This window comes from Eublepharis macularius, chromosome 8, assembly GCF_028583425.1.
Source record: "Eublepharis macularius isolate TG4126 chromosome 8, MPM_Emac_v1.0, whole genome shotgun sequence".
In the NCBI taxonomy this organism is placed as follows: Eukaryota; Metazoa; Chordata; class Lepidosauria; order Squamata; family Eublepharidae; genus Eublepharis; species Eublepharis macularius.
In genome coordinates this window covers 11153550-11177541 of record NC_072797.1, presented here as the reverse complement: position 1 = coordinate 11177541, position 23992 = coordinate 11153550, and the positions used below count along the sequence as shown (strand labels likewise).

The window sequence follows — 23992 nt, the reverse complement described above, 5'->3', positions numbered from 1 at the left end:
TCCCCTAGTCCTGTGTTCACATAAGGGACAAACAAGGACAAGCCGTGGGAATTTCGGTGGTGCTGGCCACAGTAGAGACCAGCTGGAAGTGGCTGCATCCCACGGAGTTTCTTTTGTTCCAGGTCTCCTATCTGGCCAGCGTTGTTCGATATGGAGAGACGCCTGAAACCTCCTTTAACCAATGGGCATGGGGGCTGGTGCTGAGGTTAAAGTTGCACACAAACGATCACGGCATGCAGCAAGGCTGGCCTTCAGTTCCTGTCTCCAGGACGGTGCCTGAGCTGGCAGAATCACCCATGCTGCACCCTCTGTTGAAGGCTGTCAGGGCTGGCCTCCCCATTGGCTGTTATCTGGCGCTTGCCATGACAATGGTGGGACACAGGTGAGCAATGAGGAAGTTTCTCTTCCGTACCTTTCCGGGCTTCTTGGAGCACCTCGCTGCCTGATGTTTGGGGTTTGTCACAGTTCTGGGAAAGTTATCAGGTGCGCCGCTACGTGGGATTTGTTCTTACCTACTGTAGCATAGTGTTAAAGTGGTTGGGCTGTGAATCAGCACTTTGCTGGTTTGAATCTCTCTACGACCATAAGCTCAGCAGGTAAGCCACTCCTTTCAGCCCCAGCTCCCCAGGTGTGAGGATAATAATAACAATAACTTTGTTCACCTCTCTGAATTTGGCACTGATCTGTCCAGAAGGGTGGTATATAAGCACACTGTTATTATAGTGGTTAAGTGGTTGGGTTGTAAATCAGTATTCTGCTGGTTCGAATCTCACTACTGCCTATTAGGTAGGCTTGGGTAAGCCACTCATCTCAGCCCAGCTCCCTAGGTGCATTTTGGGGATAATAATAACACTGATTTTGTTCACGGTTCTGTGTGGGCACTAATCTGTCTAGAAGAGTGGTATATAAGTGCTGCTATTACTATTACCATTACCATTACCATTACCATTACCACATCCACACATATGGAGTTTAAGTGGTTGGGCTGTAAATCAGCACTCTGTTGGTTTGAATCGCACTTCTGCCATGAGCTCAGCAGGTGGCTTTGGGTAAGCCGCTCCTTTCAGCCCCAGTTCTCTGGGATAATAGGAACACTGACTTTGTTCATTGCTCTGAGTGTGGCAGTAATCTGTCTAGAGGAGCTGTATATAAGCAGTTGTTATCATTTTTAAGGTCAGAGATAGAATTCGTATCCTTTAGCGAATGCTCCATTCCATTTCTAGGCTGGAAGTCACCAAACTCTCCTCTTTCTCTGTCCTCAGAACATCTCCCATTCCAGTAATGATCTTGGAGCATCTTGAGTGAACGGGCAGCTGCCTGGATGCTCTCGTAGCTTGTGTCAGAGCACTGTAATGTTTTATCACTTTGTCTGATTCATTAAACATGTTCTTTAATTTTCCTGTTTTGGTTTTTGTTTTGACAGCATTGAAAAGTTCTGTGCTGAAGGGATTCCTCTCTTGGGCATTCTGGTGCAGTCGCGGCATCTGAGAACCGTCGTTCACGTGCTAGATAAAATCTTGCCGCTGTTCTATCCCTGCCAGTTTTACCTGCTGAAGAATGAACAGTAAGCTCGAGAATTTACCCCCAGTACGATTGCGCATTACCAGGATCGGACTGAACTCTGTCTCGCCTTTGTAGCCAGTATGTCAAAGGAGATCAGGATACATGGCAGCAGCCTATTTTAACTTCATAACCAGGCTGTGCAATAAACCTGTTGGCTAGTTTCAAGGTGCATTCTATGCCAGGAAATGTGGGATTTTAAGGGAGTGAATCTTTCCTTAGGCCCTGCCAGAAAAGAAATGGCATGTGTTTTAACCGCTTTGATAGGCTGACAGAAGGAAACCTCTTGTTTGGCCTAGCCACCCATAAATACCAGCGGATTGACGTTTGATCTTTGTTCAGTCAGCCAAGCAGGTGTCTCTGTTGTGACTCTCCACTTCAAGACTTCACTAGCTGGTGCTTCCCAAGCAACCTGGCCTCTGCCTCTTTTTGGAGCTCGGCGCTTCCAAGCGATCCTCCGTAATTTGATTGCAAGTGTGTCAAAATGTGTAAGGACTGCGCCATATGATTTTCATTGCTCTCTGCATGTGGTTCTTCCAGATTTCTGTCCTACCTTCACCTGTTCCTTCAGCTGGATAGTGGCGTTCCCCAAGGGATGACTCAGCAGGTCACGCGAACGGTGACGCAGCACTTGACGGGGACGAGTTATGGCGAAAACGTTAAGCTGCTCAACAGCATGATCCAGGTAAGGATACTTCATGGATGCTTCAGGGCTGGAGGGGGCCAGGTGACCAAAAATATCAATCATGGTCAAATTAGGATTTTAACCAGCAGATAAATTTGTGTTAGTAGTCCCATTGTGTCGGCAACCCTGGCCGTTCTTGGTAATGGCTTCATCCTTGGTGGTGAATGTAGGAGCAATATGCTGGAGGAGATCCAGCCCTCAGTTCTGTCATGTATAACTGGTCTTTTTGGAAGGGTTGGAGTTTGGAGAGAAAGCTGTCATTTCCGTGCTGGGTTTATGCTGGTCTAAAATTTTGGATTAATTGCTGATCACTGTGCTTTAACTTTAACACATCACCCCTTTCGTGCAAACTTGAGAAGGTGGAATATAAATTGTAAAATAAGTAAATCAGAATTCTCTCTGGTATACTAAGCAAGGGTTCAGGGGAAGAATAAGAACAGCATCATCCCATCTGGTAGCAGAGTTACCTGATCAGAAGTGTTTCCCCGGTAGTAAATCCTTAGGCAATTAAATTGTACAAAAATAGAATTTACAGTCTATTGAAGTACATTCCATTCACAGCAATATCTTCTAGGCGAAAGAGAGAGTTCTAGTCTAAAGCATTACTTCCCCTATACCATGGCCAGCTAGTTCAGCGTCGAGGCTGCAGGAGCGTGAGAGAGAAATTGCCCATTGCAGGGGAGAGACATGTAGATGTGACGTCTCTGTTTGGAGACCACGAGGCAAGAGAAGAAAATCTCTCAAAGGAAACGGAGAGAGGAGGACGAGTAAGGGAGCACTCACACCTTAGACAAAGAGAAGCAGCTTACGTATCAAGAGAGTAACATATACACACACAGAGACATGGAGCACCTCCCAATATCCAAGACATGCTGAGTCGCCTCGCAACATAGACAAAGTGGTAGGATGTGGCAGATGGTGAGGAATTCATTGTCTGAGAAACTCAGCTTTCACTTCTTTAAATGTTTTTGGTCCTTGTGGCTTTGAAGTTTTGCAGTCAGTGCCAATTGGAGCCTCAGCAGGTAGGTAGGTAGGTATGTCATTGATAGTCCACCTTTCTCACTGAGACGCAAGGCAGATTACACAGTGTGAGATTAGTACATTTACTATCAAGACCACTTCCATAAACAATGCCATAGGGTAAATAGATTCAAGTTTACAAAGATATAGCATTGGCAGGAATCCAATACAACATAGTGGTGAAGTCCGTCACAGACTGTTTTTTCTTGGTTGAACTTTTGCGCTGCACTTACACTCTGTTATCCTGACCCAATCAACAATCCAAAACATCAAAACCTCAGTAGAACTGCCACCACCTCAGCTATTCACTATGCCTCTGGAGATGTTCCACTAATTCTCCTGTATAAAAATCCACCGAAGCAGATAACATGACCGAAGCAGGGAAGGATAGGCTGAGTGTGAAACACTCCCAAGTGCAAAATTACATGCAGAACATTAATGATTTTATTATAAAGGAAACCAGACTTGACTTTAAAGATAGCAAGCAGAAAACTTCCCAAAACTGCGAAGGGTTTAGAAAACTGGAAACGCGATACCAGCATTTTCCTTTTTTCCTTAGTTAAATCCAGACAAGTTCCCTCAATATTTATGAAAGTTTCAGACTGTCTTTGTTCAGAATATTTCATAATAGAGTTTGGCTGTATGTTCTCCTAGATCAGAATTCAGCCAGAAACTATAAGCACAGGCTACAACTCCCATTGGGAGACCACACTTGTGAAACTCATGGCCTCCTCCCGTTGGGTTTCTGCCCAATGAGAGAAAAATCTGCCAGTTAGACAAGGATATGCAAAACCCCTGTTTTGAAACTTAACATAAATGCATAAAAACTTTGAAACCAGCAGTTATCCCTGCATGCCATCCCAATAGAATTACTACAGTGGAGTTCATGCAGGCCTGACCTGGAAAATGGAAAACAGCAAAAGAGGCGGTCCTGCTAAGTAGATGCACTCAAAGAAGGGAACCAACCCTGCCGGGCTGAGAAGCTGTTACTGTACCAAGGCTTATCAATAATCTTATAAATAATCTCGATTAGTCTTGGTACAGCAGCCGTACCAAGTCTTGGACTGCAGCTGACCTTGAAAATGGCCATAATTGATCCCAAACGCTTCAGCCAGATTATTATCTAGGGCTAGCCGATGGTATCATATGATGCCGATTCTGAAACTCCAGGGAAGGACTTCTGCATTTATGTCCGCTTGCAGTTCCTAGCATTTGTTGAAGTTAGGATGTTGGAATAATTTGATTCTTCCCCTGACCTGGCAGAGCTCTTCTTACATTCTGATTTCATTAAGGGTGGGGTTACAGACTGTTGGATTGTTGTGCTCTTTGCCTCGACAGAGTCATGTCTTTATAAGCAGCCATCCCAACGGAGTGGGGCCAGCCACTGTGCTGGAGTTCTGGGTCCAGGCCCTCATCAGCCAACCCGCCTGGCACAAGGAGAGAGCCACGCTGTGCCTGATGGATCATTTGTGCCAAGCAGCTTTTCAGTTTAACCAAGAGGACTGTGTTCAGAAGCTGCTGTATCAGCAGCACAAGGTATGGATGCTCACTGTTTCTAACTGGTAGGTATTGAGGGGATGGGCTCAGTGGTAGAGTGTCTGCTTGGCATAGGTCAAACACTGGCATCTCCAGTTAAAAGGATCAGGCAGTAGATGATGTGAGGGGGATGCAGGGCTGGATCTACGGTTGCCGGTGCCCAAGGCAACCGAAGACTGTGTGCGTGTGCTCCCGGCGCTGCATGATGACATCACTTCCGGCAAGCCGGCTGTCCCGGCGCACCACGGAGCTGGTGGCAGCAGCGTGGGTGGCTGGGAGGCCACCCACGCCATTCGCCTGCCCCGCAGGACGGGGCAGCCGGCTTGCCATGCACCCCCTGTCCTGCAGGGCAGGCGAATGGTGCAAGCAGCCTTCCAGTCACCCACGCTGCCTTTCACCTGCCCCACAGAGCAGGGGGCGGCCGGCTTGCCACGCGCCCCCTGTCCTGCAGGGCAGGCGAATGGTGCAAGCGGCCTCCCAGCCACCCACGCTGCCTTTCGCCTGCCGCACAGGACAGGGGGCGCGCGGTAAACATGCCCCCTGTCCTGCCCATGCGCTCCCAGGGCTGGCAGCTGCGTCCGGCACCCCCTCTTTGGTGGCACTGGGGGCAGACTACTCCCTGCCCCCCTGTCGATCCAGCCCTGGGGGGATGGAGGTAGTAGTGTATTTCCTGCATTGTGCAGGGGGTTGGACTCTGCATTGTGCAGGGGGTTGGACTCTAGGATTCTGTGTGAATGACCTCTACCTAAGACGCTGGGGAGCCACTGCTAGACAATACTGACCTTGATGAACCAGCTGTTGGATTCAGAATAAGGCAGCTTCCTGTGTGCATATGTACAGGATGATGTATCAGGCCGATAGTTTTTGGAATTTCCTGCATCCCATGATGGTGAATGGTGATGCGCTCACCCATGTTAGGCCCACTCAAATGTGTTTTTTAAAAAATTCTTGAAAATAATGTCTGTATCATTTTCTAGTGCAGGAGTGATTTACAGCAAGAAAGGGAGCCAAGGTTCCATTCTTCTCTTTCAAAAATGGCAATTTGGCAGGAGGTTAATGTAAGAACCTGTTGGTTTGCAGGAACAGAAGGTGACCATGTCCACCAAATCATTGAAATTAAACTGCTTGGTTTCTAGGAAACAATAATTTAGAATGGCTGTTTCCTTTGTTACATAGCATATCCAATACATTCATGGTTTAAAACGTCAATTTCCCCTTCCAGTTAAGGACTCGGAAATGTTATTTGCATTGCTTCAGAAAGTAGTGTTAGACGTCCATGCATGGAATTTCCATTTGTGGCTTCAGACTGTGAACAACTCAATAACTTTCAGCCAATAGATCACAGCCTTTTCCTGTGATCTGTAATGACACAATGTTTTCTCACCTGCCTTCTCTCTCCTTACCTAAACCTCCCAGAATGCCTTGGGCTACCACTCTGATAAGGGACTGCTGTCTTCCTTAGTCAGCTGGATTGTGGCAGGCAACGTGACGCCGTCTTTCATCGAGGGAAATGCCAACTCCACGCAGGTAAGGCAGTGTCATAAAGTTGATGTGCTAGAGTGGTCTTAGTCATTTCTACCCATCTTTTTTTAAAAAATGCCCCATTGAATTGACATGATCTGAAGACATTAAAAAAGAAATCTAGGAGGAGATTCTGGGTGATTCCGCACGAATGGTTTTCCCTGCTTCAGCTTCTAAATGACCTCGATTTTTTCTTGCGTTTCCACACGTGGGAAGGCAATCCTAGCAGCAGATTCGAAGTCACTGCACATTTTGTCCGTTTTTTTTCCATCCTGCTTTCCCCTGACTTATTTGTCCACGTGCAGCAGATTAGGGATTTTAATCATGCGGAATTCTTTATCCGATGTTCTCCCCACCCTTGCTCTTTTCTCTCGCCCTTCGAATCAACTTAATTTGATTGGCCAATCATGTTTTCTAAGCTACACCCACTACCCTTTCCCTTCCCCTCTTTTTTTTTTAAAAAAAAATGTAAAAAAACGTTGCAACGTTTCTACAAATCTATGCAGAAACATATCCTGTGTCACATGACAACAGCTGATCAATAATGGGTCCATTTTACAACGCACCAAATTTGTTACTTGTTGCTCGCTGACAGCTGACAGCTTCTGAGGTAGAGTGAAAGTGTGATGGAGGGACTTCAGCATTCAACTAGCGGTCTAGGCATTTCATGGAGGGAGAAAGAGACCGTCCTCAACACAACACCTATCATTAAACCACACCGCTCACGAAGAAAGCGGGAAAGATAGACGTGGGGTCATTGGTAACAATTTTCCCTCCAAATGTCAATAGCCAATACTCTTCCACAATATTGGCGGGAAGTGCTCTGGCCTATCCAATATGTTGGTTTGATGCAACGTTTATGTGTAGCAACGTTTTTGGGGGGGGAATTTTTTTTTAAAAAATGAAGATGTGCATCATTCGACACTTCCCCCGGAAAAAGCAATGAGGAATCGATTTTTATCCTGTCAAAAATTCCGCATGATGGTCTTTGAGCCAATGAAATGTGTGAAACAAAAGCCTAATGTGGAATCGGGGAGAAGTGGATTCGTAGGACTCCACTGCGGCATGACTGCTCAGAAAGTCCGATCAAAATTGATCAAGCGGAATCCCCCCCTGTGAAGCATTTAGCTCTCAACCAGAAATTGGAGGAAACGCTATGAGTTATCTACATCGAGCCTTCTGCTCTGAGAAAAGATGTCTTCTTGTAGTTTGTAGTTACAAATTTTTAAAATTTATTTAAAATATTCTGTGTTTTTTGTTGACTTCTGGGGTAGAGTTTTTGGTTGGACTAAAAATTAACTTCATATGGAAAGCACTCCCAGAAGAGGTTTACGCCAGCTTTTCTTGCATTTTGTTGCTCTGCCGTTGGTAGCACTTGATTTACAGTATTGATGGAGTAGAAAAGAGCAAGAGTCCAGTAGCACCTCTAAGACTAACAAAATTTGTGGTAGGGTAGGAGCTTTCGTGAGTCACAGCTCACTTCTTCAGATACTGAAGCATCCAGATCAGCACTGATGGAGTGAGTTTATTCCCATTGGTGGCGTTGGTATCACCAGACTCACCTGCTCTTTCTGACAAATTTGTGGTAGGGGTTGAGCTTTCGTGAGTCACAGCTCACTTCAGGTATCCGAAGAAGTGAGCTGTGGCTCCTGAAAGCTCACACCCTGCCACAGATTTTGTTAGCCTTATAGGTGCTACTGGACTCTTGCTCTTTTCCACTGCTGCAGACACGGTGACCCATTTTAATTTACTCTATCTGATTATCAGGGAAAACTTAAGCAGAGTTACTCCAGTCTAAGCCCATTGATTTCCTAAGTCTGTTTAGGATGTCACTGCAGGTGTACCGGTGACTTTGGGGCTCCGGCATCAAGAGGGGCTTTTTATGCTGTGTTAATTATGCGCAGATGGTCACGGTCCTAGGTGGCTTCCAGGGGGGCTCTCCATGTTCCTGGAGGAATAGTTACTATCCATAACAATAATGATAACATTCGTTTTATATACCGCCCTTCAGGACAATTTAATGCCCTCTCAGAGCAGTTTACAAACTATACTATTATTATCCCCACAACAAAACACCCTGTGAGGTGTTGGGGGCTGAGAGAACTCTGAGAGAGCTGTGACTGACCCAAGGTCACCCAGCTGGCTTCAGGCGGAGGAGTGGGGAATCAAACCTGGCTCTCCGGATTAGAGTCCTGCCATTCTTAAGTGACTGACCCAAGGTCACCCAGATGGCTTCAAGCGGAGGAGTGGGGAATCAAACCTGGCTCTCCAGATGAGAGTCCTGCCGCTCTTAACCGCTACACCAGTCATGCCTCTGAAGCCATGATGACTTCGTCTTCAGAGGCAACAAACCTTTGAAGGCCAGAGCTAGGAAGCAACATTAGGGGAAGGCCTCAGGCTCTGTGTCCTGTATGTTGGCCCTTCATGGCAACTGATAGCCACTGTGTGAGATGGGATGGTAGATTAAATGGGCCGCAGCTCTGATCTGGTAGGGTACCTTTTACGTTCTTAGGAGCAAAAAATCCTGCAAGTGTTTGATTGGGCGGGGTGATTTGCAGTGTCGTAGGTGGAACTCTTCGGAGAACGTTGGATCCCTTCCTCCTCGGCGGTCAGCTCTTCCCTTATTGTTTAACAGGTTTGGTTTGCGTGGACCGTTCTGAACATGGAGTCCATATTTGAAGAGGATTCCCAGCTTCGCCGAGTGGTGGAGAAGGAGTTAGTCATCAGCTCTTTGACTCCCGATCACGCTCTGAAGGTAAAAACAAATAAGTGTACCCAGGGCTTTTTTTCTGGGGAAAGAGGTGGTGGAACTTAGTGGGTTGCCTTCGGAGAAAATGATCACATGGCTGGTGGCCCCGCCCCCTGATCTCCAGACAGAGGGGAGTTGAGATTACCCTCGCGGAGGTCGATCTAAACTCCTCTCTGTCTGGAGATCAAGGGGCGGGGCCACCAGCCATGTGACCATTTTCAAGAGGTTCCGGAACTCCGTTCCACCGCGTTCCTGATGAACAAAAGCCCTGAGTGTATCCTTGTGGGGAATGCCTTTTTGGAAGGAAAAGAGTTTGCCGGGCAACTCCATTAAGGCAACGTGAACAGAACTTGGTTTCTTGTTTCCAGAAAGCTCAGGCCCAGCTCAAGCTGCCCGTCGTGCCTTCTCTTCAGCGGCTCTTGATTTATCGCTGGGCTCAGCAGGCCCTGGCTGCTCCGGAAGACCACCCCCTCCTTCCGCTCATCTGGCAGAAATTTTTCCTCCTCTACCTTCATCGTCCAGGGCCACAGTATGGGTGAGTTTGGTGCTTGGGTGCTCTGCTAGTGGGCTGGCAACCCAAAGCTAGACCTTGGAGCACCCTGCTAAATTTTCATATATGAACGGATGAAGCTGATAGACCACTGTTCTGTTTAGCACAGAATTGTCTGTTTAGACTGCTGGAAGATCTCCAAGGTCTTACATGCTGACTTACCTGAACTCCTTTAAATTGGAGATGGCGGGCATTGAACCTGGGACCTTCTGTGTGCAGAATTTGGGATTTGCTGTGTTCGGCGCTCTTCTTAGGGGTTTTTCTCCTTTGGACAGTGGATTACAGAATGTGGCTGTTACGAGCCCCTTTCTGTCCTTAGTTAGATTTTGCTTTTAACCCTTTGCTTCTTGCCCCCTCTGGGTAGATTGCTGCCACCAGGAATTATATTCCAGAATAATTTAAATTTCCCCTTCAAATAGCATGCCCAAGGGTCAGGCTTCTTCGTGGGACTATGTGGATAGGAATGGGATATAGGAATAACAGATAGTCTGGGATTTTAAAAAAAGCAAAATAAGATTTTATTTTTACAAGAAACGTATATCGCTTTCATATTATTTCTTAAGCTTGATGGTTTCAAAAAGTGTTGTTAAAGTTTCTTTTCATAGGCACTGTCACTCAGATCTTCATAAACTTCCACTCTCAGGCTGCACACACAGTTTGTCTGCTTCCGATATCAATTTCTCACTCAAATATCATAGATTGTCTCTCAGGCGCACACACAGTTTGCCTGCTTTAGATAGAATGAATGGGTTCCTCTCAGACACACAGAATTCCGATTTCCACTGGGGGGAAGTAATAAGAGAAATGAGTGAAATTTTACAATTTCAAATAAATAAGAACCCAGAACTCCTGCTACTAAACTTGGGAATGGAGGGAATTCCAGCCCATCATAGGACGTTGATATTCTATATGACAGCAGCAGCCAGACTTTTGTATGCGCAAAAATGGAAAGTACAAGAAGTGCCAACTATTGAAGATTGGATTTACAAATTGCTGTACATGGCAGAAATGGATAAGATGACAAGAAAACTGAGAAATCTGGACTCAGGGCAGTTTAACACAGACTGGGAGAAGCTGAAACAATATCTGGAGAAGAAATGGGAGGTGGGAGGAAAATTGTGGCAGTTTGAGAACTACTGAAGTATTGAAGTAGAGGGGGGAGACTTTACCGGGGGGAGAAGAGATAAATGTGAATTAATAAGCAGTTAACAGATTGATATATAAATAGATATATATAGGTTAATAGATAGAATATTGATAGAAAATAATTAATGATAAGGTTTAAATATAAGGATTGAATAACTAACAATATTTTCTTTCTTTGATAAGATTTATATGCACCAAACTGAATGTATAGAAGAGTTAAATTGATTGATTATGTGATGTGCTATATAGAATTACCATAAAAAGATAGAATGAGGAATATATAGAGAATAAGTCAAATTGTTTGATTTAAATGTAAGATTTTTATGGTATATAGAAATATTTAAAACTGGAAAATGGGATAAATTGTTTATCTAAGATGGAAACAAAGACTTACAGTTTGGGTATATAACAAGAAAAGTAGTTAAGGATGTACTGCTTAATATAATAGAGAATGTATATCTGTTTTAGATAGAGGAATTTAACAGAAGTAAGGGAAAAGGGACAAAGGGTGGGAAAGCTGTTGGAAGTCAATAAAAGGGGGGGAAAGGGAGGGGGTTAGGAATGAAAAATTTGGGGAAAATTGAATGTAATGTAAAAATAATGGATTCTAACCCAATAAAAAATTTTTCAAAAAAAAAAAAAAGAATTCCGATTTCCACACAGGTTATATTTCTCTCAGAAATGCTTAAAACACGCTCGGGCTGCACACAGCTTGCCTCTCTTGCCCTGACTGACTTTTTTCTCCCCACTCAGTAACTGAAAACTGCATTCACTCCGCCCACTCTCAGTCATCAGCCAATCACCTCACTCACTCATCCCTCTCTTTTACCCCCACTCTTCATCTGTACCTCACCAAGCATTTAAAGACACACACACACACACACACACTTTTGATGTCATTTCAGCGGCCTACACACAGCCAATCCAGCAAAAAGACCAGAATGCCGGCATAAAGAATTAGCACGGAAGCAAAAGGAGAACCAAACCTCAAAACCTGTAGTAGGTTTATTATTAAAATTGCATCACCCTACACCTTTCAGCTGCTGCAAATTCTCTTACCTCAAAAAGATGCTACTTCAGGCCATCCAGCAAGACTTTCCTCTAGTTAAAAGGGGAAGGGTCCCATTTTACCACCCAAAAAACTTACACTGGGGGACATGTGATGTGCACGGGCAGAAGCCTTGTGGAAGGGTGGCAGTAAGAAGACAGAGAATTCAGCCAGAGCGCGTGAAAAAGATGGTTTGTGTTTGCAGTCTGTTTGAGTGACAACAAAGGATTTGCTTCCTTTGGAAATAGGAGAGCTGGAGGAAGATACTTTTTCAGAACATTTCGGTGTATTTTTCAGCTGTAACCAATTTGAAGTTCTTGTCTCCTTTTGCTTACTTGGCAAATGTTAGGTTACTGTTTCCTAGCACTCCTCTGCAAGTTCCACTGACTTCCCCAGGGCTTGCAAGAGAGAAATGCCTGGGGCCTGCTGAAGTGAAGTTATGCATCAGAAATCATTTTACAGAAGAGCAGTGTTATGATCTTCACTTTCTTTAGGGTGGATTTTGCTTCAGTCTTTCCCTTCACACCCTCTGGGTAGTTAGCTGCCACCAGGAATATTAAATTCCAATATTTTTTATTTAAGTTTTCCCTTTGGTAACGTGTTTATGCGTCCGGCTCCTTCGTGGTTCTATGTGGCCCTGAGGATAGGAATGGGAGATAACAATGACTGCTCCTCTGGGATATAACAAAACAAAATAAAAGTTTATTTTTTAAGAAGCGTATTGGTTACATAAAAGTCGTTCATAGTTCTTCTAGTTGCTTCATCCAAACTCATTCACACAGATCTCTTGTAAGGCTTCACACACCGTTAGCCTCTTTCTCTAGGCTCTATATTTCTCTCACAGAGAACTCCTCAGACAGCACACAGCTAGCCTGTTTTCTTTTCACTCTCAATTCTTTCACACTCAGGCTGCACACAGCTCGCCTCCCTTGCCCTAACTGAACCTTTTTCTCTCCCTCAATAACTGAAAACCACCTTCACTCCGCCCACTCTCAGTCATCAACCAATCATATCACTCACTCATCTCTCTCTTTCACCCCCACTCTTCACCTGTCTCACCAAACATTTAAAGACACATGCACCCATTTCTTGAAATCATTACAAGCAGTATTTTAATTTTTCTCTAAGTTGAAACCCCTCTGTATTGATTGTAAATGACAAGGATTCTGCTTTTAAGGCTACCTGTAGATGGCTGTATCGGGAAAAGGTTTTTCCAAAGTCCTGCTCACCTTAGCCTATTAAACGACCTCAAACAGCGATTGATAGAAGCAGCGGACTTTCACCATGCTGCTAGCAAAGCTCTCCGGCCAAAGAGCCCAGCGGATGGCAGTGAAAGTGCAACAGAGAAAGGAGGCAGGAAGCCGGACTACTTAACCTCCCCTGAGCTGCACAAGGAGCTTGTCAGGTAATGAATGGCCGCTTGTTTTCAAGGTGTTAACCTTGGTGTTTAAAGCCCTTCACGGACTGGGACTGGCATACCTGCGGGACCGCCTCTCCCATTGTGTCCCCTGCAGGGCATTGCGCTCTGCAGACAAGCAACTCCTGGTGGTCCCTGGTCCGAAGGACATCCGTCTGGTCTCGACCAGGACCAGGGTTTTTTCTGCCCTGGCCCCGGCCTGGTGAAACGCTCTCCTGAAGGAGCTGTTACAGTTCCACGGGGTCTGTAAAACTGAGATGTTCCACTGGGCCTTTGGCTGAGGACTAGCGGATGTCCTCTCCCCGCTTCCACCCAAGACAACCACCTTTTTTGTGACTGCCTTCGGCTATGTGTTATGCCCATATTTCATGGCTCACATACAGATTGCTGATTGTCTATCTAGCCTATACATAGAAGGCGCCTGAACTGTTTTAATGACTTTTTAAATTACTACTGATTTTATAGGTTTTTATGACTAATTTATTGTATTGTATACATGTGAGCTGCCCTGAGCTCATTTGTGGGGATGGCAGGGTATAAATCAAATCAAATCAGTAAATAAAAGTAACGTACCTTAAGCAGAATCTAGGCTGCCATTTCTCTCAACATCTCCCTTAACATCTAGGCCACTCTGTCCCTCAACATCGCCCTCAACATCTAGGCCGCTGGGTCCCTCAACATCCCTCTCAATATTTAGGCCACTGTGTCCCTCAATGTTCATATAGTGAAGGAGAAACACTTCAAGGCCCACACAGAAAATCTTGCTTTTTTGTTTTGCTTGTAGGCTTTTCAATGTGTGTGTTTTGTGGCTGGATGAAGAGAGCTTTCAGAAAGGGGACACGTATATCCCCTCCTTGCCAAAGCAGTACGATGCCCACAGACTTGCCAAAATCATGCAGAACCAGCAGGTGAGACAGACCTACCGGGTCAGGGCCCTGGGGATTGGTGATTTCAAATGGTTGTTGTCCCCTGCAGCTTTAGAGGTGAATTTAAATGTCAGACTAAAAGTGGCTTCCTGCTCATGCAGAAGCACAAGGCCGCTGTTCATCGTGGATGCTCAGCGTGCATCAAACCCAGGGCAACTCAAGGGAAGGCAAAACTAGTTGAAATAAGTCTTTAAGGCTGTGGGAGCTTTATGAAAAAAAAATCCACCCCATTTTGCCTTCAAGATAAATTGCAGGAGCCGTTTGGAGAGGAAGCTGGGCTCCCTTTGAGCAGGCCTGGTGCCATTCCCGAGTGCTTTTTTTGAACTCCAGGAATCTGAAGGGGTTGGTTTTTGGGGTGGTGGGTTTGGGCATTGGTGAGCAGGGGAATTACGAATGTGCTTAAAACTTGTGTTCCTTCAGAGCTTAGTCCGGAGGCTACAGGAGATTCTGAGAAATCAGTGAGCAGGTCTTTCTAGTCTGTTCGAAAGGCCGATGCCTGCAGTGTGGGGCTCCCAGTGCACACTGGGAATGCAGCATGGGAGAGCATGCAAGCATGAAACAATACTCCTCCCCCCCCCATGCTACAGCCCTCATTCAAACTTGGGACCTGCAAGGTAGCCATTAGCCTTTTATAAGGTCTCCGAAATCCCAGTGTTTCCTTCAGTCCTTATGGCCTTGTTTGAAATGGTGGGAATAAGTAATTGTGTGGAATTGGGAGAGGGTCTGTCCCTGTCCCTCCCCCCCCCCATGCTTTCCTGGTGAGGAAAGGGGATTGGGGCGGCGGCGTGGTTCCAGGGTAGAGCATCTGCTTGGCACGCAGAAGGTCCCAGGTTCAGTCCCCGGCACCTGCACTTAAAAAAGGATTCGATGTGAAGGATCTCTGCCCAAGACCTTGGAGAGCTCCTGCCAGTTGGAGTAGGCAATGCTGACCTTGATAGACCAATACTCAGGCTCAGTAGGAAGCAGCTTCATGTGTGTGTCTGGTGACTTTTCACATCAAGCTGCCTTATACTGACTCAGACATCAAAGGCAGTATTGTGCACTCAGATTGGTAGCTGCTCTCCGGGGTCTCAGGTGGAGGTCTTTCACATCAACTCTTGCCTGGTCCTGTTACCAAGAGATGCCAGACATTGAACCTGAGACCTTCTGCATGCAAAGTAGATAAATGCTCTACCAATGAGCCATGGCCTCTTCTCGGTGGGAGTGGATGTTCAGTTAGCCTACATCCCATACTGGTCATAGATCCAGAGGAGTTAGCCGTGTTAGTCTGTAGTAGCAAAATCGAAAAGAGTCCAGTAGCACCTTTAAGACTAACCAACTTTACTGTAGCATAAGCTTTCGAGAACCACAGCTCTCTTCGTCGGACGCATCTGACGAAGAGAACTGTGATTCTCGAAAGCTTATGCTACAGTAAAGTTGGTTAGTCTTAAAGGTGCTACTGGACTCTTTTCAATCCCATACTGGGGATCCCCATATCTCTATTACGAATGTTCGGTGGATTCTTGGGAAGCCCTGCCTACTTCTGGCTCAAACAACCAAGGGTGATTTGATCCATGGTTCTCTCTTCTTATACCTACACTTTTGGCTTGAAGCCTTATCCTCTCCTGGAGTAGTCGTTACATCTCCTTTGGGTTGCTGGAATATTCACAGGGGTGGGAGATTTCTGCAAGCGCTTCTCCCTTCTGATGGATCCTGGAAGTGCATTCCACATGTTAGGCAAGGCTTATCATGAGTCACAACAGCCTTTGGGGTGGAAGATGCTTCCACTGAATATTCCATTGGTGTGCAGTGTTCTCTGCCTCCACTTTTCTGCTAAAACTGTTTCCTGATGCAGGATCTCAATCCAATGGCTTCTCCTGTTATCAAAGAAACAGCAAGTGATCTTCCTTGTCCGCAAACGTTTGCTCATGCATATTTTGTTCTCTGTCACGCCTTAGGATTTATGGATAGAATTTGTCGACATCGAACGCATACAGCACGAGTTCGAGGAAGTGATAAACTTCTGGCTTCAAGTCAGGGTAGAATCGCACGTGGCCCCGAGCACCTTGTCGGCACAAATAGACTTCACTAACCCGTTGTCGGGTATGTCATGCATTCAAATGTATGTCGCTGATTCCATTGGTATGTGCTTAAACCTTGCAGGGAAAAGCTTCAGTTATGTGTGCTGCCGTTTTGGAATATTAGCATCCGGGAAAGTATGGGTAAAGTATATAACCCCCGTTCCCTGATCCTTTGTTAAAAGATGTACAGCTGGAATCTGCTTGGAAAGGAGGAGAGACAGGAAGGGATTCAGCACACTGAGTTATTTTCAGACCCAGAAAATGTGGTGTTTCCCCCATGCTTGACTGTACATCAGAGCAGAGACACAAACCTCTGGCTCTGGGCCCCACAATCTCCTCTTCATGTTGATCCTCAAGGCTCCGCTCTGTCCTAAAGACAGAGCCAGAAGAAAGTCGGTGGGAACTCCACCATTACATCCCTGTGGCTCCACAAAGCCCAGCACCATCCCTCACCTGCTGGATTTTAAACCTGCAACCAAATAACAACTGGAAAAGAATAGCAGTAAGTAATAAGTCCAAACACTTCTCAGTGTATCAATTGGTATGAAAATAATTTAGCCTCTAATTAAGAATCCAAACATTCATATACGTTTCTCATAAAGCCAAGTGCATATGTGGTATTAAACACAAACACATATGTAGTATTAAACACAGGATGCTGGGATTGCCCATTAATGAATATGGTGTTTTGAAAATTAGGTTGTGCACTTGGCTTTATGAGAAATGTATATGAATGTTTGGATTCTTAATTAGAGGCTAAGTTATTTTCATACCAATTGATACACCGAGAAGTATTGTCGAAGGCTTTCACGGCCGGAGAATGATGGTTGTTGTGGGTTTTCCGGGCTGTATTGCCGTGGTCTTGGCAATACAGTGCCGTGGACACTGAGAGATCTCTGTCTTTTGGTGCTACACCTCTGAAGATGCCAGCCACAGCTGCTGGCGAAACGTCAGGAACTACAATGCCAAGACCACGGCAGTACAGCCCGGAAAACCCACAACAACCAACACCAAGAAGTGTTTGGACTTATTACTTACTGCTATTCTTTCCCAGTTGTTATTTGGTTGTGAGTTTGTCAATTTGGGAAATCCTTTCTATTGTGGATTTTAAACCTGTATGGGAGCTTAAAAGAGGCAGCGCTCCTAGCTCCAATCATTTGGCAGTATTCGTTTGGGATCTTTTTTGTAAAGGCACAAAATGCTTTCTAGGCACTCTTAACCTGGGACCCTTATCGCCTCAGTGGGAAATGTTTAGCCAGTGAGAAAATGCAGACTCAGGAGCCTTTCCTGTGATGTGGTTCACACTGGACCAAAGGGGAAGAAGGCTCCATGTAGTGAGAAGCCTGCAACTGACTGTAACAGTTGTTTGTGCAAGCAGCTGCTACCAGCTCTTGCGGAGACTCAGTAGTGCTCTCCAGCCGTCGATTGATCTCACCTGGCAGCGTCTTGCTGCTTCTTGGTTTCTGAGCCACAAGCAGCAATTTCTTCTTTCATCTCTGCAGCTCTGCATCCAAGAAGAGGCCAGGTCCTGGCAGGTCGAGTGGGGCAGGCAGTGGCAGCATAGAGAGAGAGGAGCGAGGGGCGGGTGGAACTCTCCACTGGTTATTGTAGCGGCTGCCAGAACTTCAAGCTGCAAAATTACTCTTGAGATCTCTCTTGCAGCATCATTCATGGGCTCCTGCACCGTGCCTTTTAACTTTTAATGCACACGGGAAGTGACTTGGAAAGAAAAGGGAGGGCCATTTGAATTCATCATGTTTTCATGCTAAGTGGAAAGAACTCTTCTTAAAACACGGGAGAAGTTTTCTTTAAAAGGTTCTACACAGTTTCCTGAAGTTTTCTAAATATATCATCGGTCCACAAAGTAGGCAGTGATGGAGGTGAACCTTTCCGTTTTCTTCTTTTTCAGCCAAAGAGCGAATTATCAGCAGTTTGCAGAAGTACGACATGCCCCAACCCTCTCTTCCCCTCCAGCCAATGAAAGCCCCTGTGCCCGCTGTTTCTCCTTCCAGTTTAGTGAATCCAAATGAAGCCAAAGAGCTGGTTCGGTCCAACCTCAGCGTCTTGCAGCACCATGCCAAGTAAGGGGCAGCTCTTTTCCGCTGATGTAGTCGATTCCCCTTCCCATGTCTGATGTCCAAGGCTGGAAAAAATGCGAAATGCCTTAATGTTTGAGGAGATTGCGAGCTGGGGCTTATTTCGGTAAACATGCGTGGATTATTTTTAATTTCTCAGAACTGCAGCGATCCGAGAATCCCAACAAGTTGCTTTTAACAGTGAGATTTTGGACACTTTGCCAAAGCTTTACACCAACAGAGAAGAACAAGCGGTCCTTCATCTGGAGTGTCGGGGCAGTTCTGGGAAACCTTGTCAAGGAGCAGCGAATGTGACAATTAAGGTTAGAATAGAAACCCCGCCCCCAAACCCTTTGAGGGTGTTCGGCCTACCCCTGTAATTTTTAAGCACTTAGCAGGATGAATGTTCCTCCCCTTTTCTTTTTTTCCATCCATGAGGACTAGAGGACTTGCTCATTTTTAAAAATGAAAGTTCAACTGCCTTGAAAGACAAGGCCCAGTTTTCCGTTCTGCTCTTGAGTGCCGTTCCACAGCTGACCCGGTAGAATGTGAGCTTATGCCTTTTATAGTGGCCTGTGTGTTTTAACGACGCCTGGAATTGAATCAGTGTGATTGGTGATAACCTTTATAGTTTTGTGTGTTTTTAAAACTGTATTCATTGATGTTTTGTTGACGTTAGCAGCCCTCAGCCCATTTATGGAGAGGGCGGGATATAAATCTAATAAAATAAAAATCAAATAAGAGGTACCAGTCTTCTAAATAAGAGTCTCAAAATCCCTGGTGGAAAGGCTCGTTCTGGGCCTCAGAGTATTATCCCTTTAAGAAATCTGGGCATCAGCTGCACTATTAAAGGATACCTTCATATTCAAAAGGTAGTAAACCTCTGAATAACAGTGGCAGGAGACAGCATCAGGGGAAGGCCTCAGCCTCTATGCCCTGTTGTTGTCCCTTCAGAATAATTGGCCGGCCTCTGTGCGACAGGCTGCTGGACTAGATGAACCAGTGGTCTGATCAGGCAGGGCTTACGTTCTTATGTTGGTGGTGCTGTTTGGCCTGCCTTCCTTGATGGTTAGGATGGCCTCAGATGACAGTCAGGACTAGGGGTGTGCACTTCGGTTTCTGATTTGGGTAGATTCGGATTCCCAAATCGGCCCCAGCATTGCTTAACCGATTCGGAAATACCGAAGCAAAGCTTTCCGAAGTGCTTTGTAACACTTCGGAAAGCTTTATATAGAGCGGCAGTAGCTGCAGCATTTTTCTTGCCATTTGCAAGCAGCAAGAAAAATGCTGCACTGAGCTCCCCGCCTGTTTTTACCCAATGGGATGGGGTTGTAGTTACTCACTACAACCTCCTCTTCCCTCCTCCCATCGGGTAAAAACAGGCAGGAAGCTCAAAAAACAGCAATTTTCTTGCTTTGCAAATGGCAAGAAAAGTGCTGCTTTGAGCTTCGGTGTGCTCCGTAAAGATTCCCGAATCTTTACAGAGTATACTGAAGCTGTTTAAATACCTGGATCCTGAAGCGGCTTGCTGCTTCGAGATTTGGGTTATTCCAGATTGTTTTTGGGTAAACCTGAAGTGGGAAGCCCGAATCTTTTTCGGGCGCACACCCCTAGTTGGGACTTTTCAGTAGTGGCCCTAGCTTCCTGGAGTAGCCTGCCCGTAGAGGTCTGGCTTGGCCACCATTTAGGAGGTCTCATCCGGCTGTTTTTTTCCAGAGAGTCTTTTGTTAACTAGTGACCAGTGTCTTGTATTAGAGGCCTGTTGTTGGTGTTGTTTTAAACTTTATATTAATTTATTAGTACTGGTTTTATTGTTGATTTTACCACAACTGGCCTTGGAAAAGGCAGGCCATAAATGCTCAGATAAATACAATACCTGTGTACTGTCTGTAACCTGTTGTCTTTTTTTAAAAGTTTGAAGGGAAGTATAAAAATGAAGCCATAAGCCAGCAGCTTCATGCCCTGAAGAAAGAAGCCAAGCTCCTGCAAGCCGAAGCCACGAAGCCCCCTCCTCTGGGTGTCGTGGAAGCTGCAGTGCACATGGAGAACTTCATAACGTAAGCCGCTTGGGCATTGCTTCCTGTTTGATGCCAGATGTTGGCATGGTGGTCCTTCCAGTAGGGAGTGGTGGAAAATTTGTATATGCAGTTAGAATATGGCACATTTTTTCTCTTATGCGTCAGACAAAAAGCCACACACAGTGATCTGTGCATGCCCTGAGGCCTGCCTCCCCGCCTCCAGCCATTCCGGATGGTCAGGGGATACACTGGAATCTCATTCTACACTGTGCAAAAGAGGGAAGTAGCAAGGAAAATCAGTGTGCATTCACACAAACACAAGTGAACTTGCTTTTTCTTGTGCTCTGGGCTCTTTGGCTCACAGCCATTGTAATTCCTTTATCCTTAAATGAGTCATATAAATATTGAATTTGTTGAACTCACATTTATTCGTGTGAGTACTTGCATTGTTCTGCACTTCTCTGCGAGGACTCTCGAGGAGCCCACGTCTGCTTTGACAAACAAGTGCTTTTAAAAGGTCTCCTTTAAAAAAATGTATCGCCGTTTCCTAAGGCTTGCTCATCTATTCCTCCTTCCATTTTTCCTACAGAGCTTTAATCAATCTCTATAAGCTCCAGCCCGTGCCAGGGATCCGCAGAGTTGGGATCAGTCTGTTCTTTGCAATGGTGGGATTTGTTAGCGATGAGACGCAGCGCCATCCACCGGCAAGGCAGTTCTTCACCTCGTGCATTGAGATCCTCGGCCAAGTGAGTTGATTTGGCAATGCAAGTCTGTATGATTTGTGGGTTACGGAGGAACATGGCCATGGAGTCGTTGGCCCCGACTGACACCTCCGCTAGGAAGCGGCTTTTTAAAATAAACGAAAAACGAGCGCACAAGCCTGCGTGATGAACAGTTCACCGGTTTTCAGTAGTAGCGGCACGTCTGGAAAAGTTAAACTTGCCCAGCGGCATCAGCCCGTTTCCCAAGAACTTTCTCAGTCTTGCTGTTAGAGAATCTGTATTTGGATTTTGAGAAATGGGTTGGATGGCACTCTAGAAGTTTGGCGTTCTCTGTTGGTGGAGTGAATCCATGCTGGGATAACTCTTTTTACATACTGCTTAGGCAGGACTGTACAAATCAGCTGTCTATATCCCAAGTAATGGGGGAAAGAGCTTTTTAGTTCCAGTCTTCTGTGCTACACAGCTAGATTCCCTTTTCTGCTTTCTCCATTCCAGAATTTCATTTTTTTTCTCCCTTATTCTTTATGAAACCCCAGGTGAGGCAGAGGTTGTAGTCAAACTCCTGCTCCACAGCGGTACAGCCACTAGTTTCAAGCCAGATTCGAGTTCAATAACCCACAAGATTTCCAAGGTACAAGCTTTTGAGAGTCAAATCTCCCTTCGTCAGATATCTTTCAGCTTTGACTCCCAAAAGCTTATACCCTGGAAATCTTGCGGGTGTTTAAGCTGCCACCAGCCCCGGATCTTCCTCTTCTGCTGCAGACCAACACGGCTATCCACCTGAAACTGGTTTCAAATCAGTATTTTTTCCCCATGAAAAGTGTGAGCATTCTTGAAAAGAGGCTCTTAAGCACCGGGTCAGCAATACCTCTGGGTGTTAAAATCCACAAAGCCCGTGGAGCAAAACAAACGGGATAAGAGGGAGTTGGGTCAAGTGGCGCTCTCTCGTGGCAGCGGATACTTGCCGTTCGAATCCGGACGAGCTCTTAGAAGGGAATGGAAAGGCCAGGCAGAACCAGGATACCTGTGCAGCACTTTTGCCGGGGAAGACCCTCTTTCCATGCGTGTCCCTTTCCAGGTGTTCGTGGCCGGTACCCGATCGGAGTGCGGGCCCCTCTTGCAGACCATACTGAGAAACCGGAGGCTGTGCACTCTCCTGTCGCCTTACTTCACTCCCATCGCCTCCCCAGAGGAGTTCGTGGACCTTTATGAGCAAGTGGTCTCTTTCCTCAGCGACGACAACAGCGACATCATTTTTATGCTACTCACCAAGGCAAGGATTTTTTCAGCGCTCCCTTCTTTACATTACTGTCACTTTTCCCTGGATTTCTTCCTTTTCAGCAACCCCCTGAGCATCTGGACGGGGAGGAATTGCACCCGAATTAGACCGACGTTGATCAGCAGCAGCCTAATGCCTCGTTTGCTGGGATTACGCCCTTGAATGTATAAGAAAAATACCCATTGCACACAGTGTATTGTGGAGGAAGTGCTAGCCTACCGTTCTCTGGCCCAGTGGAAATTGAATGCTCCTGAATGTTTAGTTCGATTTTATTTATTTACTTCATTTATACCCCACTTTTCTCCCCAATTGGGACCCAGAGTGGCTTACGACGTTCTCTCCTTTTCCATTTTTAGCCTCACAACAATAACCCTGTGAGCTAGGTTAGGCTGAGGGTATGTGACTGGCCCACAAGTTTCTAAGGCAGAGTGGAGATTCGAACCCAGATCTCCCGGTTCCTAGTCCAACACACTATTCTTTATATCATGCTGGCTTTGGTTACTGTGGTTAGGAGGGCCGGAGCAGGGCACATGTTAATGCCCTTCTTGTCCCCTTTCTCTTATTTATTTATTTTAAATCTCTCTCTCTCTCATACGCACACACACTAAATCAGGCCATTGGTCCATCAGGGTCAGTATTATGTACTGAAACTGGCAGCAGCTTTTCAGAACCTTAGGTACAGTCTTTCACCTGCTCTCTGATCCTTTTAACTGGATATGCTGGGGATTGAACCTATGATCTTTTGCATGCAAAGCAGTGGCTGCTTCACTGAGCCACTGGGAAGTACGCAAACCCAGTAACCTCATTCACAGTCTTTTAATTGTGGGTAAGAAATCAGGTTATGTCTGCACCGGCCCTCCTTCATATGCTAGGTCTGAATATTCAGGAATCTTTATAAACTTGTAGAGAACGTTCATACGGTTGGGGCCTGTGCTCAGCATTTTTGTGCTTGGTTTGGGGTTTTCACCTCCTTTCCTCGTTCTTCTCTGCAAATCCCTTTGTGCAAATGTTTTTTTTTTCTCCCCTCCTCTAGTTTGATCTCCCACAGTGGTTGCACAGTTCAAAACCCTCTCTGTCGGAGCGCACCAGACTTCTGGAGTCCATCCACTTGGCTCTCAAGACCTGTGGCTTTGAACTCGAAGAAAACATTTTGATGCCTTATAATATTTTCTGCAAGCACTGGGCCTGCCTCCTTCGGTACCAGTTCCCTGACCACTATAGCAGCTTCCTCAGGCTGCTGATGCAAAGTAAGTCCCCGAAGGTCTTTGGTCTTTCAGGCTGCGATTGACGTTCTTGGGCTTTCGAAGCAGTGAAGTTGCAACATTTCTAGCGGCGACGGTGGTGCTCTTTTGCTGTTCCTTGCAGTTTTCTGCCCCAAAACAGTTGCTTTCTGAAAACCAAAACCTTTTGATTTTTTTTAAAAATTTGGACCAACCAAAGTCACACCTCCAAATTTTGCAAGTTTCATAACTTTTCTTCTGAAACTGGATGTTTAAGGGAGAGAGGGGGAAAAGCAATATGTCTCAGGGTTTGATTCTGAGGCCACATGACGATACCCTGCGTTGAATGCCAAGGGATTTTCAGTGGGTTGGGTGGAGCAGGTACCAGGTTGCCTCTTCGGATTGCTGGAAGGAAGAGAACAAGGTAGCCTACAAAAGTAAGTAGGTCTGCCTTACGTTG

At 45.8% G+C, this 23992-nt stretch overlaps 1 protein-coding gene across 1 annotated transcript in view; it reads left to right on the top strand.

Moving 5' to 3' along the window:
* Positions 1-23992, top strand: part of EPG5 (ectopic P-granules 5 autophagy tethering factor) — an 86070-nt gene that overhangs the window by 35872 nt on the left and 26206 nt on the right. The window contains exons 16-31 of the mRNA XM_054986445.1: positions 123-382; positions 1424-1564; positions 2101-2245; positions 4604-4801; positions 6218-6328; positions 8958-9077; positions 9440-9606; positions 12993-13220; positions 14017-14140; positions 16096-16240; positions 18128-18299; positions 18454-18616; positions 20208-20350; positions 20901-21057; positions 22112-22306; positions 23346-23559. Coding sequence (XP_054842420.1) covers positions 123-382; positions 1424-1564; positions 2101-2245; positions 4604-4801; positions 6218-6328; positions 8958-9077; positions 9440-9606; positions 12993-13220; positions 14017-14140; positions 16096-16240; positions 18128-18299; positions 18454-18616; positions 20208-20350; positions 20901-21057; positions 22112-22306; positions 23346-23559 — 2683 coding nt within the window. The remainder of the gene's footprint in view (positions 1-122; positions 383-1423; positions 1565-2100; positions 2246-4603; positions 4802-6217; positions 6329-8957; positions 9078-9439; positions 9607-12992; positions 13221-14016; positions 14141-16095; positions 16241-18127; positions 18300-18453; positions 18617-20207; positions 20351-20900; positions 21058-22111; positions 22307-23345; positions 23560-23992) is intronic.